General features: G+C 34.7%; 1 protein-coding gene across 3 annotated transcripts in view; it reads right to left on the bottom strand.

Annotated features, from left to right (window-relative positions):
• The window catches only part of LOC103274522 (uncharacterized protein KIAA1841), a 51,349-nt gene extending 32,575 nt beyond the window's left edge, over nt 1-18,774 (bottom strand). The window contains exons 1-9 of one of the 3 annotated variants that reach the window (XM_008071968.2): nt 18,634-18,774; nt 15,800-15,958; nt 14,402-14,588; nt 13,311-13,404; nt 10,227-10,465; nt 7,241-7,299; nt 5,426-5,586; nt 1,308-1,394; nt 1,086-1,196 (exon numbers count right to left, since the gene is read on the bottom strand). In XM_008071968.2, coding sequence (XP_008070159.2) covers nt 1,086-1,196; nt 1,308-1,394; nt 5,426-5,586; nt 7,241-7,299; nt 10,227-10,465; nt 13,311-13,404; nt 14,402-14,588; nt 15,800-15,958; nt 18,634-18,690 — 1,154 coding nt within the window. In that variant the 5' untranslated portion in view covers nt 18,691-18,774. The remainder of the gene's footprint in view (nt 1-1,085; nt 1,197-1,307; nt 1,395-5,425; nt 5,587-7,240; nt 7,300-10,226; nt 10,466-13,310; nt 13,405-14,401; nt 14,589-15,799; nt 15,959-18,633) is intronic. The other 2 variants (XM_021719545.1, XM_008071969.2) reach the window with 2 other exon arrangements.
• Between the last annotated feature and the right edge of the window lie 2,102 nt (nt 18,775-20,876).

Genomic DNA, 20,876 nt, shown 5'->3' with positions numbered 1-20,876 from the left:
AGACAGCTTTTCTCACTCATCAAAAATCACCTGAGAGTAAATTTGGTTCTCTTGTAAAATTTAATATAACATTTATATAACTAAAAATCTATTAATGAAAAAAACATTTTAATGGCACTGACCAGAATATCTTTCAAGATTAATATACAATAATTTTTGTCATTTTAAGGTTTAAAAACATTATGTATGAAATTTAACCAGTAAATAAAATGTAGTGTTTAACAACTTCGTTTTGAAAGTAGCATCTTTCTCTATCAAAGCTAGGCCAAGAGTGGTGGCTCATTCCTGTAATCTCAGAACTTTAGAAAGCTGAGATGGGGGGATCATTTGAGCCCAGGAGTTCAAGATCAGCCTGGGCAACACAGTGATATCTCATCTCTACAAAAAAAAAAAAAAGTTAGCTGGGCATGGTGGTATGTGACTGTAGTCCCCTCAGGCTTAGATGGAAGGATCCCTTGAGCTGAGGCTGAGATGGAAGAATCACTTGAGCCCAGGTGGTCGAGATGGAAGGATCACTTGAGATGAGACTGAGATGGAAGGATCCCTTGAGCTGAGGCTGAGATGGAAGGATCACTTGAGCCCAGGAGGTCAAGGCTATGGTAAGCTATGACTGTGCCACTGTACTCCAGTCTGGGTGACAGAGTGAGACCACATTTCAAAAAAAACTAAATCAAAGTTGAATAACATGCAGAAAAGATGTTATTCTATTCCTTATAAAAGCAGTTATGCTTTCATAAATACACTTGAAAGTAACATTAAAAATCTGTGTTTTAGCCGGGCTCGGTGGCTCAGCCTGTAATCCTGCACCTTTGGGAGGCTGAGGTGAGTGGATTGCCTGAGCCCGCGGGTTCGAGACCTGCCTGGGCAGCGAGACCTCATCTCTACAATAAATCAAAAAATCAGCCGGGTGTGGTAGCGCATGCCTGTAATTCCGGCTACTTGGAAGGCTGAGGCAGAAGGATCGCTAGAGCCCAGCAGGTCAAGGCTGTGGTGGCCGGAAGCAGCCGCTGCACTCCAGTCTGGGTGACACAGTGAGACTCCAACTCAAAAAAAAAAAAAAAATCTGTGTTTTATCTTCACTACACCTTATGTGAATATAGACAATATTTCCATGTCGGTCCACATTGATTTTTCCAGGAATGCAAGGAATTCTTCTTTCTGTTTCTTTTGTTAAAAGTTTCTTACACAAACAGCATCTATAACACAAAGAAAATACAAAAAAACCCAAGAAGAAAATTTTAAATGTAGTAAATTTATAGAGTATAACTGTATCATAAACATAGCAAAGGAAAAACAGATTACCATACCTATATAAGGTCGCTGCATTACTCCGAGAATCTGGATTCAAGTACTCAGGATCAAACAGTCTCTCAATCTTCTTACAAAAAAGTTTACTATTAACAACAAATGACCAAAATATCAATTTTCTACATTTACTTTACTAAAAGTACATTATAGTGATGAAAATGAACAAACTTATCGGTGTATGTGTAAAATAAGATGAATACATCCTTAGAGACTCTCTTTGGGAATTTGTAATACATTTTTGATGTTGCAAGTAAAGAAACCTACTAATGAGAATTGCTACATGAGGAATCTAGTTTCACAAGAAAAATAAGATTGATGGGCTGGGTATGGTGGCTTACACCTGTAGTCCCAGCACTTTGGGAGGTGGAGGCAAGAGGACTGACTGCCTGAGCCCAGATTCGAGATCAACGTGAGCAACTTGGCAAAACTCTGTCTCTATAATAAATTTTTAAAAATTAGCTGGGTATGGTAGCATGGGCCTGTAGTTCCAGCTACTTGGAAGGCTGAGGTGGAAGGGTTGCCTGAGCCCAGCAGATCGAGGCTGTGTTATGCCACTGCATGAGTAAAAGAGTGAGACTCTGACTCAAAAAAAAAAAAGATTGATGAATATCAATCTTTCTTTTAGTCCTTTATTAATGAAATAGTCAGGATTAAAGATTTTGAAAACTTAACCACCTGGCCTACCAGGTATATGATCATTAGCAATGTATTTAACCTCTCTGAACCTTGTTTTCTCATCTATAAAGTACAGTGAATAATTCCAACCTCATAAGGTTTTAAATGTTTTTAAAGAGTGCCAGATGTTGTGTTAAGCATTCAATATTAATTATTATGTATAATATAACCAAACTCAAAATCTTCTGTCTTTAATTCCAAATGTACATCCTGCCTGTCTCCAATTTTCCTCATAATGTCTGCTACTATTAAAAGCCAAATGTGGATTTAGGATTCCATTCCTGTATTCAATTATTTAGCTCTTGGATAATTCCTCTGTCTCACTCCCCTGAAGGTCTAATTTCTTGGATAATCCCCTGCATTATCAATCTCTTCCTCTTTAATGGATCATCTTGATCAGCACATAAATATAAGCTAGTATCTCTTTTCTTTAGAATAAATCTCTAGGGCCTACCTATCTGTAGTAGCTACTGCTAATTTTTTCAGCAATCGTTCAGAGTAAAATATCGGGAAAAAAGTTTTCTAAATCCAATAGGTCACATTTCTGTCCCTATCTTACTCTATATGATGGAGCATTCCACATATTTGGTTACTTAATCACTTCCTCCTTTGAAAGCCATCTCTCCTTCTGTCGTCCCTTCTACTTCACTGGCTCCTCCTTCTCAAGTCCCTCACCAGCTACTTCTCCTCAGCTGAACTTCTAAATATTGGGTAGCCGTTATCAATACTATCTTGCGAACAATTAAAAAATGAAATAAATAAGAACAGCATTTACAGCCGGATTCGGTGGCTCAGCCTGTAATCCCGTGCCTTTGGGAGGCTGAGGTGAGTGGACTGCCTGAGCCCGAGGATTCGAGACCCACCTGGGCAGCGAGACCTCATCTCTACAATAAATCAAAAAATCAGCTGGGCGTGGGAGCGCATGCCTGTAATTCCGGCTACTTGGAAGGCTAAGGTGGAAGGATCGCCGGAGCCCAGCAGGTCGAGGCTGCGGTGGCTGGGAGCGGCCACTGCACTCCAGTCTGGGTGACAGAGTGAGACTCCAACTCAAAAAACAAAAACAAAACAAAACAAAAAACAAAACAGCATTTACATTAGCACCCAAAATTTAAATACCTAAGAATAAATTTAATTTAAAAAAGGAAAAATATCTCTATACCTCAAGCTATAAGACATTGGTGAAATTACTTAAGGAAGACCCAAATAAATGGAGGGTTATACCACGTTCATGGACTGAAAGATTTGATATTATTAAAATGTTAAATCTTCCCAAATTGGCCTATAGGTTCAATATTAATCCCAAATACCAGGTTTGTGTTATGTGTGAGAAAGAGAAAACAGACAAGCTGATTATAAAATTTACACAGAAATGCAAAGGACTTAAAGTGATCAAGATAGCAAACTTCAAGAAAGGTAAAACTTAAGAATTTAGATTACTAAAAATTATGATAAAGTTATTATAATTAAGACAGTGTGCTACTGATACAAGGATAGACAAAGATCAACAGAACAAAATGGATAACTCAGTAACAGACCTCACAAATAGTAGCCTGATTTATAGTAAAGGTGTCACTGCAATTCAGTGGCAGAAACGATAGTCTTTTCAATATGTGGTGCTGTGTCAACTAAATATCTATTTGGAAAGAAAAAAATGAACCTTGACCTCTACTTCACACCACACAAAAAATTAATTCAAGATGACTAGCAGAAAAGAATAGAAGAATATTTTCATCGCTTTTAGGTAGGAAAAGGTTTCTTGAACAGGACACACACAAAAAGTTATAGTCTCTTATAGAAAAATCGCATCTAGTTCCATGGTTTCAAATCTCATAAATTCTTAAATTTCTGTTTTAAGCCCTGACCTTTGACTTAAACTTCAGACTAATATATCCAACTATCTACCTGCCATTCCACCTGTATATCTAATAATTACATTAAATAATTTCAACAAGACTTAAATCCATCTCTTGATTTCCCCTACCTCAGTCCTTCCCCTTCCAATCTTTCCTTTCTCCATTAATAACACTACCACCTACTTAATTGCTCAAGCTGAAAACCTAATAATCATTCTGGTATCCTCTCTGTCCCCACATCATTCCATTCACAAATCTGTCAAATCTTTCTGGTAACACGCCCTGAATCCATCTACTTCTTTCCAGCTCCGCTGCTTCCACCCAAGTACAAACCCTTTCATTTCTCAACAGACTACTGCACTAACCTCCTAACAGGTCTCCTTGCTTCTTATATCCCTAAAGTCTGTTCTCCACATAGTAACCGCAATCACCTCTTTAAAACAAAGCAGATTTTGTCATTCTTCTGCTTTCATTTGTACCTAGAATCTCCTCACTATGACCTAAATGGCTCCAAAATGATATAACTACTGCTGACCTCATTCCATACCACTCTTCCCTTTATGCTAAGGCTTGTTTTTATATATATATATAAGGTGGAATATATATATATAAATATATATATAAATATGTTAGTTATATATTTATATATAAATATGCTAATTACATTATATATATAAATTACTGTGTGTGTGTGTGTGTGTGTGTGTATTTAGAGATAGGAGTCTCACTATGTTGCCCAGGCTGTGGCTATTTGTGGGGGCAATGGTAGTGTACTATAGCCTCAAACTCTTGGACTTAAGCAATCCTCCTGCCTCAGCCTTCTGAGCAGTGTCTTAATCATTTTTAACATAATTCACTATCACCATGTGCTCCTGTGTTCATTATACAAAATAACTAATTACTAATTTTTATATTGAGCCATTGGCTTTGGATAAATTTTACTTCACTTAAAATAAAATCGAAATATATTTCTAAATGTATTTTTTTGTTTTGTTTTGTTTTGAGTAACAGTCTCACTCTGTTGCCCAGGTCGGAGTTCAGTGGCATGCTCAAGGCCATCAAAGCTGCCTTGGTCCACTGGGCTCAGGCAATCCTTCTGCCTCAGCCTTCCAAATGGCTGGAACTACAGGTGTAAGCCACCACACCCAGCTAATTTTTTAAAAAAATTTATTGTAGAGACGAGATCTCGCCATGTGTGCAGTATGGTCTCGAACCTCTGGACTCAGAGAATCCTCTTGCCTCAGCCTCCCAAAGTGCTGGATTACAGGTGTGAGCCACCATGTCCAGTTAAATGTATTCCAAAATAGAATATTTCACTAAAATGAAATAGGAATATATTTTATTTTATTATTTTATTTTATTTAAAATGTGGGGTACAATTCAGGACTTGGTATACCAGTGGTCAATGTACAGGTAAAGTTTGGGCCTAAAAATATGGAACACTTCATGAATTTGTGTCATCCTTGTGCAGCAGCCATGCTAATCTTCTCTGTATTGTTCCAATTTTAGTATATGTGCTACTGAAGTGAGCACAAAATATATTTCTTTTAACATAAATATTAGGTTTGACATTAAATTTTAAAAATTACCTTCTAAACTTATCTTTTTTGTCCTTTAAATCATCAACTTCATTGTGTGTGAACAGATCAGCTATCCGTGTAAGAAGATTTGCATTAATACAGTTCATGTTGCACGGAGTAGCTATTATATCATTCATATTTTTGTGGCAATACTGAATACATTGTTCAACCTAAAAAAAAAGAATAGAAAATAAATGCTGAAAATAATAGCATGAAGGATAATGTCATAGCAATACCTTTCAAAGATAAAATTTATTAAAAGCTTAATCCATATATTGCTAGGCACTAACTCAGTTTTGCCTATTTGAGCTTTTCTCCACTGTTCCAAAGGTAGTTCAGCAGGTCAAATTTGTAACAACACAAGTACATACCTAAAACAAATTATTTTCAAACTTATTTAGAATATTTTAAACAACAGTGCATCTTTTATGGTTGTAGTAGGTATAAATCTTAGTCTGTAAGCTCAAGTGTACAGGATATGTAGTATCCTATGATTAAGTTTAGCTATAAGTTTAAGCCTCCTTTTTTCTGAGTAGCAGAAACAAAATTTCAGTCAATTCATGGTTTTCTCAGTTGTGTTGGATTTGTTCTCTGACTTACTTCTCCTCTCTCCAACCTGTTTATTTACTTTAAAAAAGAGAGGCTGAGCACAGTGGCTCATGCCTGTAATACCACCACTTTGGGAGGTGGAGGCGAGAGGACTGCCTGAGACCAGGGCTTCGACATCAGCCTAGGCAACTTGGGAAGACCTCGTCTCTACAATAAGTCCAAAAATTAGCTAAGTATAGTTCCAGTTACTTGCAAGGCTGGGGCAGAAGCATCGCCTGAGCCCAGGAGGTCAAGGCTGTGTGTAGCCATGATTGCACTGCACTTTAGCCTAGGCAACAACTCAAAAAAAAAAAAAAGAGTCTAATCATATATTCTTTTAAATATTTTATTATGGTATAAAAACCTTTAAGGTTTAGATTTCAAAACTCAGAGATTTCATAAATTTTAAAACTCTCTGCTTTTTTCTGTAACCCTATCCTGAAGCAATTAATAGAGGCTGGTAAATGGGAAGGGGCTAAGGAGTAGAAAGAATAAGAGAACTAATAAAGTACTAGTAAAGTAGAAAAAATATGGGAACTAGTAAAACCAAATCATCAAATATACTTCACCTTTGCTAACATAACAAAGGAATATTCTGCTCTGTATAATACAGTTTTATCAGGAATTAAAAGCAAATATCTATTTAACTATTAACCATAAAACATTAACCACAAAAACAAATACAATTATCTTAATCATTAATAATTTATTAAGTAAAAAAAGAAAAAATATATATTTAATGTTAGACCTTGAAATGTATAAGTATATATCATGCTTTGATGTTTTATGAGCTACTCTTAAGCAACAGACATGAGCTTTTGTAATAAAGATACAAAATTATATTTTTAAGTTGAATATTTGTTCTTCATTCACTGAACTATAAATGAAAGACACAAATAAGTAAACCACGCTTAAAGAAATTACGTAAATAGCAAAACAAATATATGCCCGTTAATTTTAATTTAATTTGGTTGTAGGGTAAAGTTTCTTTTGGGGTAAAGTTAATTTTGTTTAGTTTCATTTAAGCTACTCCTTAAGGATTAACTGCTTATTTAACAGATATAACATGCAAATGATATATAGTAGGCACAAAGTACCTCCAAACATGAGCTGTTTAGTCTAATGAAGTCATTCTTGAATTAACAACTATTTTAGTAGGGTACCTTAGAATTTTCTAGATACTTGAAGGACAAAAACGTAAGTGAATAGAAGAGCTTTGGTTTTGTTAATACTTACTAATGAATCCATTTTCAAAAACTCGGAAGAAATAAGAATTGAAATGACATTTCCTGGCTCTAAAAAAGAGAAAAAAATTAGATTTTCCTTTTTATTTGTACATCAATCTCCTCTGAACAGGTTCCTTTTCACCTTTAAAAAGGATGTTTCTTTAGTAAGAGCAATTTAATATAAGCTTACTGTATTATAGGGGTTAGATGCACAAAAGAAAGAAAATTAATTGTTAAAACTTAGGGTATACAGAAAACACACAGTAAATTTGCTCTGGAGTTACACATTTGTATCATCTAACTCTAGCTAAAAATATGACACATGCAAGCTTATCCTTAACTAATCCAGGGAAAAGATAATTGAGGATATAATGCATCATACACAAAAGTCATAGTGAGAAAAATCTTTTAAAGGATCAATGAGAGCACTTGTTATTGGTGAAGTTATTTCAAAAGGAGTTCAGTGCTTGTTATGAACAAATATTTAATTTAAAAAGATAAAAGACAATAAAAAGTGTAATGCTGCAGAAGTGCTAATGCTACTTCCTAAAGGTAAACTGAGTGAGCTTCCGGGCATACAAATAAAGAGGGATGTTATATCCCATGAGGTATGTTTAAGAAAAAGAAAAAAGCTGATTTGACACCATTACAGTGCTAAGACAATTTTTCTAAATAAAGGACGAAGCAGACAAGAGTTAAAAAAAGTAATCCCAATCTTTTTCTAAAGAACAATTATAGATTAAAGGCTCTCAAATAAAAATGATGAAGGAAGAAAGAAGCTGGCAAAAAAGTTCCTCAGGAAAGGGTAAGAGACCCCAATCTCAGTTAAGAACCAGGGGCTGGATTATTAGACATTTATTAAGCATTTTGGTAGTTTTCCTGGTTAGAATAAAGATTGCTTCTGTAAAAGTTTACCTTTGTAGCCACTGATCTAGGGTCAAAAATAACAGAATAACTAGTTTTGTTCCATTTTTTTTTTTTTTTACCTTTACTACACACATAAAGATGCTGGATCAAACAATAACTTTTTTTCTTTCCATGTACTTTGATTTTTATTTCACACTTACATATCATAGCTGGGCAGTCTGGAATCTCTGATCTCTGGCTGAAAAATCTGATTTAGCAATCTTGGAATTTTTGTTTAAGAATCACTAGAAACCTTTCCTATTTAGTCACTACAACACGATAAATTATAAGCTTCTTCAAAAAACTTTTACACTATCAGTATAGATTTATTTTCTAATAAGAGCTTAGAAATATTTTGATACTGCTATAAATGGAAATTATAATGTACAGAAAGACTTTATTAAACCACAAGTGTGATTTCCTATACAAATCTATGCCCATTGAAAGACTACTTACTAATTATTCTTACTAGACTAATTCTACTAATAGTATCAATAGTATGCTATCATTTAGAACACTGGCTCTTAAACTTTTGCTCTCAGGACCCTTTTACAATCTTAAAAACTGAGAATCCTAAAGAGCCTTTGTTTATGTGGGTTATATCTATCAGTAATCATCACAGTAGAAATTAAAATTTTAAAATTTTAAAAAATTTACTAACTCATTTTAAAAGAACAATAAAAAACCTATTACATAAAGGTTTTTATTTTTATTAAACATGTTGTTATTTAAAATAACTGTATTTCCAAAATAAACAAAAGATTGGCATTTTTTGCTAATCTCCAATGTCTGGCTTAACAGAAGACAACTGGATTCCCATATCTGTTTCTGCATTCAATTTGTGGCTAGCTTTCTTTCATGTTACACCAAACTTGACAAATGATAGTTTCTTAAAGGTTACTTGCAATGAATCTGAAATATTATCAGTGAATTTTTCCTACTGTTAACATAAAAATCCACTGGTTTGTCTTACATTGTTGAATGGATCTTTAACTTCTGCAAAATTTTAAAAAGCATAATGAATTAGTCATTTGGAAAAGATTGGCTCACCGAGTTATACAGGTCTTCCATATGCTGAAACATTTCACTGTTCAATGTATTAAAAAATCACATTCGTTAATATGATCACCGTTCTCATCAGAAATTGAACAATATTAGTGAGAAAAGCAGCACTGGCTGACATGTTTTACAAATCTCTTCAATCAATGTCTGACTTAATAGAAGACAACTAGATTCTCACATCTGTTTCTAAGTTTTTGTTCAGAAAGTATTGAGAAGCTGTCAAGCACATGGAAGCAGACAAGTTTTCCAAAACTGTAATTTTCACTTAGCCTGAATTTCATCACTGACAACAAATACTTTCAGTTTCCTTTAAGTGACTGATTTTCAAGAAAATGTCTGCCAAATACCTAAGTCTGAACAACCACAATTTCCCTGTCATTCTCTCAAGTAAAAATGGTTTTCTATTTCTTAAAATAGCAGCTAGTTTAGCTCATGACTCAAAGTAATCACATAGGTACTTTTCCTTAAGAAAACCATCATACATTGGTGTGCAGTAGAAATCATCACAGTAAAAAGATGTATGCTCAAGGATCGAGATTTAATAAAATTAGTAAATTTTACTGCTTCATTTAAGGACATTCTTAAGTAAAACTGAATTTTTTTCTTTTCCCTTTTTCTTTGTTAACTATGTAACTACATACTACTTGTAGAGTTTGGTGGCCCTACCTTGATTTAGGCTAACACCCCAACAGTTTTACCTACCAATGCTTTTGCACCATCTGAGCAAATGTCAACAGTGAAAAAGACAACAATTTGGCAATACTATGCAAATTGTTTTGACCTTGTGTATCCTCTAAAAGGGTCTCCAGTCCATATACCATATGTTGAGAACAGCTAATATGTCATAAATGTACTATATATACTATAATTTACAAAAAAGATGAGGTACTGGTTTCTTAAAAGGCTGTTACTAACATGAGCATAAATGTTAATGTCCAAACCATTTTCCACATTTCACTTTTGGCCTGAAGAAGCTACCAGGTGACACATAAATTTCACTATAAAGTAAGAAACAGATTGTCTTTTACCTAAAGTGGGCATCTCACAATCTTTATTCTCCTTAGTGTTCCTTTTAACATATTTTATCAACCAGTTGAAAATGTGAACGTCACAATGAACTGAAATGTCCACCTCTTCCCAGCGCTGGGCATCCATAGATAAATATTCAGCAAAGTACTTCATTTCTGATATCAAAAGATCTCGTGGGCAAATAAAATCTTCTTTCAAGTTTTTTGCTTCATCACATACATGGATCACCATGTTTGGCCTTCATAAAAAATGTTACAAAAATTAAATAATTAGATTTCTAGAAAAGGAGCCAAGAATATTGACATTTAGTGGAGGTAAGAGAACAAGAAGTTTTTGAAAATTTTGATCACAAATCAGTTTTGTAGGGTTTTGACATTCAGAATTTTTCAAGTGCCTTGCTAACCTTATCATATCTTAGATTATGACTTATTTTAGTAAGTTATTAATTTAATAAAACAAATAAAAATATCATTACTAAAGGACTAGTAGTTTACATGGTTTAAAATTTATTTTTTAAGTTATACATTAAATATAAAGTTTATAAAAATAATACCAATTCACACAAAAAAATTAAATAATACACTCTAATTCTTGTGAGGAACATAACACAGTACTTTTACGTGGTGATTGGTCCTGGGAGGAGATAATGATTAAATACTAATGTTTTCATATTTTTTTTAAAAAGAAGAAACAGGCCGGGCTTGGTGCTCAGCCTGTAATCCCAGCAATTTGGGAGTCCGAGGTGAGTAGATTGCCTGAGCCCGTGGGTTCAAGACCAACCCAGACAATTTAGCAAGACCTTATCTCTACAATAAATAAAAAATTAGCCGGGCATGGTAGCGTGCGCCTGTAGTTCCGGTTACTTGGAAGGCTAAGGCTCCATCCTGGGTGACAGAGTGAGATTCCAACTCAAAACAAACAAACAAACAAAAAAAAAACCCAGCTAAAATTATTCATTTAAAAAAATCAAATGAAAAAATAGCATGGCTTGTTTGGGTATTTTTATCAGTAAGAAAGTTTGCTTCTAGGCATTCATTAAATATAAATTAGTAAATATAGTTTAATGGGTTCTTAAGACTACAATATGCGCATTTAAATTGTGTGTGTATGTGTGTGTGTGTGTGTGTGTGCGTGTATGTGTGTGTGTTGGAGTCTTACTCTGTTGCCCAGGCTGGAGTGCATGAGCACTCTCACAGTCAACCCAGCGTCGACCTGCTGGGCTCTGGCGATCCTTCCGCCTCAGCCTTCTAAGTAGCTGGAACTACAGGCATGTGCTACTGCGCCTGGCTGATATTTGATTTATTATCGAGACGAGGTCTCACCAATTTGCCCGGGCTGGTCTCAAACCTGCGGGCTCAGGCAACCCACTCGCCTCGGCTTCCCAAAGTGCTGGGATTACAGGTTAAGCCACCAAGCCTGGCCTACATATTTAAAATATAATTTAAGAACAAGTTTAGATGATGCATCAGAGTTTGCTTTGAAATTATATTCCCGCCGGGCGTGTTGACTCAAACCTATAATTCCAGCACTTTAGGAGGCTGAGGTGAGAGTACTGTCTGAGTCCAGGGGTTCGAGACCAGCCTGGGTGACTTGGTGAGATTTTGTCTCTATAATAAATCAAAAAATTAACCAGGCAGGGTGACACGCATCTGTAGTTCCAGCTACTTAAAAGGCTGAGATGGAAGGACTGCCTAAGCCAAGCAGATAGAGGCTATAGGGGCTGTAAGCGTGCCACTGCACTCCAGCCTGGGCGACAGAGTGAGATTCCAACCAAAAGAAAAAAAATTATTATATTCTCCTTGAATTTACTTTCTTTGAAAATTATATCACTTCAAAAAGAAACATCACATCTGCCTTCCTGTCATTTCAAAAGGAAGAGAAAAAAAAGGAGGAAACATATTGTCCTATACTATGAATTTGTGTTTAATTGAATTGTGTGTTTAAGTCACCAAATTCTAATACAAAGAAATAATATTTGAAATAAAATGGGTTACTGGAAAAAGAATTGCAATCAATGCCCTAAAGTCAAAAGAATTTAAACAACTTTTCACAAATTGATCTTCTAAAGAAATTATGGTCAAAATATAAATAGGTAATAACTGACATAATAAAACATAAAGGTGCAGCAGTTTTATGAACTATGATGTAAAATGTTAGATAATTTCAGTTAAAAAATTTGATATAAAAGTTTTATATCACACAAACCAATATATCAATTTAAAAAATCTACGTGAATAAACTAAAAATCATTTTAAAAGGATGATTTTTTAAATTGTGCTAAAATATACATAAAATAAAATTTACCATTTTAACCACTTTTAAGTATACAGTTCAGTGGTATTATGTACATTCACACTGTTGTAAAATCGTCACAACCATTCACCCCCAGAACTTTTCCAAAGGGTAAATTTTATGATATGTGAATAATCTTTAATAAGACTGTTATTTAAAAATCTATCAAAAAGTAAAGGTGTACAAAGGAACTTTCAGGAATAATGAAAATATTCTGTACATTGATTAGGGTGATGTTATATTGTGTACCCACTTGTCAAAACTCACTGAAGTTAAAAAAAAAAAACAAAACTCATTGAAGTGAACACTTACAATATGTGTAGTTTATTATATATATAAAAACAAAATAATACAAAACTATCAAACTTGCAATACATTGGAAGATATACTCTAATTTTTAAATCTTTCTATAATGAGTAGTTATATAAACAGTTCTAAATTACACATCCAGTCTTTTTCATCAAGTTGGAGAGCTAATGGCATAGAGATTTTTCTTTGTGTATTAAAATATACTTTTTGAAGTTTTATGCTAATAGATGTAATTTTGAATACTTACAAATATAAAAATAAATTAAAAAATAAAAAACTATAGTTAATAACATGAGTAAGCCATATGTTTAGGGATGTTTATGGTTCAACACATGAACTAAGCTGATTTCAGTTGTTTCAGCAATCGTGTGATGCAAAATTCCTAAATTATGGTAACTGATACATATAACCACCCATCATGTTTTATAATTTAAAGTTGATATTAATATTAAATCTTATCTAGCAAACAACCAGCCTCCTACCCTTCAGATTCTTCAGTCTTTTCTCCACCATTATGAGTAGTACAATTTTCACTTTCTGAAGAACAATTCCTTGTGGAAGCTATACTATGTCTTCCTTAAACACAGAAACAAACACATACAAAAAAAAGGGGGGGTTAGCGTTTCTAGCTGAGAATGGGTTTTTACTTATTGAATGGTAATACTGTAAATGCATGGTTTCCATGGCTAAAGATGGTACTTGCCAGGTGGCATTTTACCCTAATAGTTCTAAGGATATATGGAAGAAACAGTACAAAAAATGAATCACAAGTTGCTAATGTTACAATGAAAATTTCAGAAAATACTGATGCCGTGTGTATAAATAGGGGTCAAATGTTCAAAGGCTAATAGCATAGTTTTCTCTTCCTAAAGCAAATTTTTATATCAATACTCTGCTGCTACTGAGATTAGAATAAATCACTATACTCTGAGGATTTTCTAAAACCAGTTATTATTTTCAATGCAATTGCAGAAAACATCTTTTACCCTGCTACTGTGTCATTTGAAGCTCTTGTTGACTGCAACAAAGAGTAGCTATAGGACAGGCACAGTGCTGTGTGTCTGTGGGCCTAGCTATGTGGGAGGCTAGGCAGGAGGATTGTTTGGCTCAGAAGTTTAAGACCAGCCTGAGAAACATAGTGAGATCCCACCATTTTAAAAAAGAGTAATTTTTAAAAAGATTACATAAGAAAAAAGCAAGATTCTCTCAAGGGAAAAAAAAAATGAAGGAAAGGGTATATAGGACAAATCCTTTTAAAATAAAGTAAAAAAAAAAAATCATAGTAAACAATAAGTAATACATTTAATCTAGGCTAATATAATAGATTAGAGCAGGAAATTTTGATTTAGTATAGTTTTTTTTGGTGATAATGTTTGATCTATATATTAACACAAACTTTAAAAAAATATAGCAAAGATAAATATAATTTTTAAGATTCAGAAAGATACAAAAACTAATAGATTTTTCTATTAATGTTTACATAGCCTTTGAACAAAGGAAAAAAGTTAACTGAAATATATATTTTACAGAATTATCATAAAGACAAGTACTGAATTTTATTTTAAGACCTTACCTGATTTGGAAGCTGCATCCTGTTCTTCTGGGGTCTCCTGAAATTCCCCCTGTGTGTCAAGAAGCGAGGATTTGATATATGTGGCTAAAGTTTCAACAGGACTCTCTCCAGCAGCCATTAGGGGATTATACTGGTTGTCAACAGGTGAGCTTCCACTGCTCTTCAGTTCATCGAACCTTTTTGCACACTGTCATGATATAAAAGAAAAGAAACAGAGGTTTGGGAATTTTTTTAACAAAAAAAGATATTTTCTTGCCTTCTATTTGAAAATACTTCTCTATAATTACTTTTTATAAATGAATATTAATCTGTTGAGTAACATCTAGAAAATCTGCATGTTTTACTTCATAACAGCATCTGGCTAATTTTTTTCTCTTATAAAACTCAGAGTAAAATTTTTTTCAATATGCTTTAACCCAAAGGCATATTTATAGAAAAATAAAGACTGCCTAAATCAACTATCTTTTCCTTTGGTTTGTATGTATTATTACCTGATAATTTTAATAATTTAGCTAAAAACTTGACTTTTATTTTTGTATTAACTTAGTTTTTCTACCAGGAATAAGACAAATACTAAGCCTCAATGGAAAGCAAACCAAAGAGTATCTAATTTGTGACACTAGAATTTCTTTATTACAATAATAAAGACTTCCGAGAGAATGACAGAAAAGGGGCAAAAGAAACAAGGCTTTGAAAAGTACACAGCTGTATGCAAAAGAATCTGTGCCACAAGAGACTATAATATTTGTATTATAATTAGCTATTTAATTTCAGCAAGACACTGTTACTCATGACATTAAGTTAGCATTATTAGTTTAAATCATGTATTGGTTTTACTTTTCACTTGTGTCTACAGTATATAAATTTGATTTACAGTTGCATAAGGTATCTTCACACTCAGTATTATTAATGCATATTTAACTTATATCATATACTATCAAACTGGTATTAAAACATTTTAAATGAATAACATTTTTAAAAAGAAAAAAAATTTCTATCATAATGAAAACAATTAAAGTCAACATTGGGAGCTTCTAAGTTTTTTCCTTTAAAAAGGTCTGTATATTACTTAAATTTTAGAAATAGCGTTAGGGATTTAATAATATATAATCTAAACTACAAAAATTTTATCTACTCATAATTTTGCAGTAATACTTCTATTGCTCAAGTTAAGATATTACCAGTGACTTTTCAGTTATAAACATGTAAGATGACATTGAATTTAAACATACCAGGTGGGTAAATATATAACTTACATGATATGCATCTAGTCAAATTATATACATATATTCAGTGTTACATATTTGAATATGTAAAACTCAAATTTTTTTTCTCTTAGTTGTTCTTTTAACCACCTTTTTTTTTTTTCCAGGAGATACCTAGGGGACTATTATTTACCTCTTTGGGTGTTAATCCAGGCACAAGCCTTGCTATAGTTTCCCAGTTGATGGTCTCAGGGATTCCAATTAACGGATAAAGGATCATGTCCAATACCATTTGGTTATTATTGTTTAGGAAATTGTTGTTTTCGGAATATCCACGACTCATCTTCTGGAACTAAGGATACAGAAGACAAATAGCTTTATTGACATCTGAAATCTAAACGTTTTCAGAACAGTTTATAACTTCGATCAGTTATACTTCATTCCTAAGAATTATCTGCTACTATGTAAAGGAAACCCAAAACTGACCAAAATAAACATAGAATATATAGTCCACATATCTTCAAATATAAAAGCATTTGAATATTATCGATTGATGGGTGGATATATAAAAAGGACAGATGGATAAATATACAATAAAAAGCATAATAAAATAATGGTAGAATCTAGGTGATAGGTATATGGGCATTCATTATAAACTTCTTTTTGACTGTTGTATATTCAAAATTTTTCATAATAAAACGTTGAGGAAAAAAGTTGAATACAATTTATCATCCTAAAAAAAGCCTTAAGCATGCCCAATTTATGCTCCGATTAGTAATTCATGGATAGCGGAATTAAACTGTAAAAAAACACCAAAAACATTTCTGGTTAAGAAGAATTATAATTTCATTCTATTACTAAGCAATAGTCTCTTTGCTTTTCTGCGAGTCAATGTCTATTCTACAAACAACGAAGGCTGATTATACCAAAGTTTTACTGAAGTAATATAATGAAATTTAAAACCAAGTTAATCTGCATTTTAGGCTAAGCATAATAACTGTTATTGTGCCATGTGACTATTAGTAATAAATGGTGAAAAAATTGCTATAATCACTATTATTTTCACATGTTTGAAAGAGCTTTTCTTTGGAAAATTCTTCTTCCTTTTATTCAGAAGCAATGTCACAATTAGGCGATAAGGTTTAAATCCTTATACATACACACACACATTGGCACTTATATATAAAAAGCCAAAGCACCCGCATACACACACACACACACACACATACACACACACACACACACACACACACGCTCCCATTCGCTCCAGCAGATTGAAGGTTTCCTATCCTTTTTCACCTGGCTTCTCATCCATCTCTCCTCCCATCACAACCTCTAGTTCAATCCAGGAGGCCTCGAATAACAATATCCAATACCCCTCATCTTAGTCAAGGGTATCCAAGTGACTAAACACCCTTAGTCAAGGGTGTCCAAGACTTTCAGACAATAGGATTGTTAAGAAAAAAGGTTCCAGATGGCTTCCCAAATGAGTGTAGTTCAACAAACAGTGTTCCATGCATTAGGGATCCCTACTATGACCATGCCATATAGTCCCTGTCCTCAAAGAGTCTGGTGAAGGATACTGACAAACAGATAATTTTTAATACTGTACTAATATCATTTTGGCTGAGAGCCAAAGCAGAGGGAAGACTTGGAGGGGCAGAGGAGGAGCACATAAGAACTGTTATTTAGTGTCTACTAGAAGCCTAGAACTGTGCTAAGTCTCTTACATGTTCTTTTTCTTTTTTTTTTTTAAAGAGGTCTTGTCTTGTTGCCCAGGCTGGAGTGCAGTGGTGAGATCATGGCTCTCTGCAGCCTCGACCTCCTGGGCTCAAGTAATCCTCCCACCTCAGCCTCCTGAGGAGCTGGGACTATAGGAGCTCCCTTCCAAGCCCTGCTTGTTATTTCAATGAATTCTAACCCCACACCCCTATAAAATAGGTGCTCTCCACAATTTTACAAGAAACAGATTCAGAGAAGTTAAGTAATTGTACAAGTTCACAGAGCTACTAAGAGGCAGAGCAAGGATCAAACCCAGGAAAAACGGACTCTCAAATCCTTGCTCTTTCCATTCTACAAAAGGGGTATAATATGGGGAAGACAGAAGATTGGGAACAATGGTTCAGGGTGAGGAAGGGCAGCGCCCAATACATTTTGAAGTTACTTATGATTCAATGAAACAAATTTGAAGGCTTCTGTTTGTGAGGAGGGGAAGGGGGAAGGTTATGATATAAAATAGAAAAGAAAAAAAACCCTTACCCATTCAAACCTAAAACATTTTAGGAAACTTTATGGCAATGTATATGAGAAAACTCTTTATTGAAACATTTACTGAGCTCCCACTATGTGCCATGCACCATATCAAAGTTGGAACATAAATTTACAGATGAAAATAATGACAAAGGTTTATGGCTAGTCATATCTATGATTCAACTGACTTTGAATCCTGCATTGGGACCACAATCTAGGCTGTTCCTGTGGGAAAATATGGTCTATTTAGGACAAGAAATACAAAGTAGAGATCACTGAAAGACCAGTACAATGGAAAAAGTAGTATATATAGGTGTCTCGTTTGAGTTTTAGCTCCATCATATACTAGTCAAGGTAAGTCATCTAACCTTGCTGAACTGCAACAATACAACTAGGTGATGGTAATACCTCTGACTGACAGCCTGGAAAGAATCAAAGGGATTATTTTATGAAAGCACTCTGAAGACATAAAAGTACCTCACAAATAAGATGCAGCATAAAACAACAGTATCTACTTCCTAGAACTGTGCTGGGGACTATGTGAGATATTTAAAACACAGCACAGTGTTTGGAACATAGTAGGCTCTCAATAAATGTTAACTATAATTAGTACTATGCAACTGTTTACATAAGACACTGGAATAGGACATTGGGTAGTAAATATAACAAAGTTATCCTACATATGTTTGCATGGACATTAAAAAGAAACAAACAAACAAAAAAGAGAAAAACATTAAGCACTCTAAAATCACAGTTTTCTACTAATGAGAGACATACCTTGTTGAAGGGCCAGTACAGCACAGTGGTTAAGAGTGTAGATTCTGGAGCTAGCATGCCCAGGTGTGCATCGTGGTTCTAGCATTTAAAGTATTATCTGGTTCAGATTAGTGAATCTCTGTGCCTCAATTTCCTTATCTGTAAAACAAAAATAAGAGTAGCTAGCTCACATACTTTTAAGATAAGGTGCTACCTGTCACAGAGTGAGGACTATATAACATGTATAGTAGTGGCACTACAGCCCTAGAGATGCTCAGATTAAACACATTCATAAAGATCGAGGTGACAGAAGGAGAGGAAGCAACATTCCAATGAAGAACGCTGCTAACAAAATGAGTAGAAAGAGTCAGCTACAGATTTTTGTCCAGCTTTTCTACTTTTAGCAGTGCAACCTAGGGCTTCAACTGTCTCAGCTATAAGGAAAATTTCTAGCTTTAAGGTTATGGGGAGGATTTAGCAATGATATAAAGCTACCTGGCATATCGTGTGGCATACAAAAGGTGCTCAATAAATAATCTATTACTACTATTACTTTTCTTCTACTTTGGTTATTGTTGGTACAAGAAGGATTTAAGAATTGGTTTAATAACAGGAAAGCACTGCCTTGTACCCAGTAGAAAACAGATTATACAGAACTTCACTATTTTTTAAAGAGCTAGTCATCTTAAAGTCAGGTGAAAAGTTAAGTGAATCTAATAGTCATACCCTTTCACATATCCCCGGCTGAATCTGATAACTTTGGGAAAACAGGCTTAGAAAAGGACCCTGAGATATTTCTGTTCATTTTTCTCTTGAAACTATTGGATTATGGTTTCTTTGATAGGCTGGGCCTTCTATCTTTGATTCCCCAGAAGAGTAACTAGGTAGACACTGACAAAAAATGTTTGCTGAATTAATGAAAAAGTCACAAAACGGTAAGAAAGGTTTATCTTTTGGGACCCACTCCAAACTGAGGATCCAAAACTCATTTAAGTGTCTACACTGTGCAAAGATAGACGGGGATCATGTCCTGCAGGATTAATCAACCTAGTTTTGAATATACACCATTCTTGAAAGACTTGGTTTCTCACTAGAAATCAAAGCATGGTTCTCCATTGTTTGCCTAGTGGATGCATCACTTTTCATACCACACAATTTGGGAGGCATGTTAGGGCCCAGGGTATGGAGTTTTATTATAATCTCTTCCAGCCTCAGTAGAAAACAGTCTAAAATGGAAATCAGGACAGGAACTCTCCTTGGGTGCTGTTTTTTTCCCTTGTTTCCAAAAAGATTCATTCAAAATTTCAAAAACATTATCTATGTCAAACACTTAAAAACTTGTATGTATATTTCAAATGTGATACCCATTTATGCCATTCTTGTTTAACACAAATTTAAATCATCTAAATGTGAAAAAAGCACTTTTTCTGCTGACGTCCTCTTTACACAACTGAATCATACTGAGCAAGGGAAGACTACCCAGCATTAATTCTAGCTTAATGAACGTTCAAGAAATCCTCTTATAGAGTCTGAATGTAGGCATAAAAGTCACAGCACTGATAATCCTAAACAAAACATGCATTCTCTTGAAATAACTGTCACGGTGCATATCATTCTGGAAAAAAAAGTATAAACTCAACAAAAACTGGGGCAATAAGAAAAAGTTCAAAGTCCCGGTCACCCTACTACTAAATCCAGTTATGCTAAAATATCAAAAATCTTTAAATGTTTAAAGTAAAACGTGTTACTTACCAAAAATAAAAATTCAACCTGCTTATCAAAACACTACATTTTTTAAGAACACGCCTCACCTCCCCTCCCCCACTCCCTTATCTTGGTTTACAATATCTGTATTCATAAGACGGAGCTAAGTCACTCCCACCCCAGACAGAGGTCCACGACAGGCACCCGATTTTTCTCTTCCTTTTTCAAATGAAAAGGACTGAGACTTTTTTCCCTAGGCAGAGGCAAGATGGGAAGAGAAGAGAGGGGGACAGGTCAAAGGCCTCCGGCAACACGGGGGAGGGGGGCACGGTAACACTGAGTCATCCCGGACCCGGGAGATGCCCTGAGCCCAGGCTTCCCGACCACCGGCCCCCAAGGAGAGGGGAGGCGAGTGGCCTTGATGGAGGAGAAAGTAAAATCCCCCCTCGCCCCCGGGATGAGTGGATGGAAACCCTTCAAATCTCGGGCCCGGAGGCTCGGGGCGCGGCGCGTCCTCAGGGCTCCCCGAGACCTTCGCCACCCCCCTACCCCGGGGAGGC

Source organism: Carlito syrichta, unplaced genomic scaffold, assembly GCF_000164805.1.
Source record: "Carlito syrichta isolate Samal-C Ts95f unplaced genomic scaffold, Tarsius_syrichta-2.0.1 Scaffold314795, whole genome shotgun sequence".
Taxonomy (NCBI): Eukaryota; Metazoa; Chordata; class Mammalia; order Primates; family Tarsiidae; genus Carlito; species Carlito syrichta.
The sequence above is the reverse complement of the archived record's forward strand: the minus strand, read 5'-3'. Positions and strand labels throughout refer to the sequence as shown.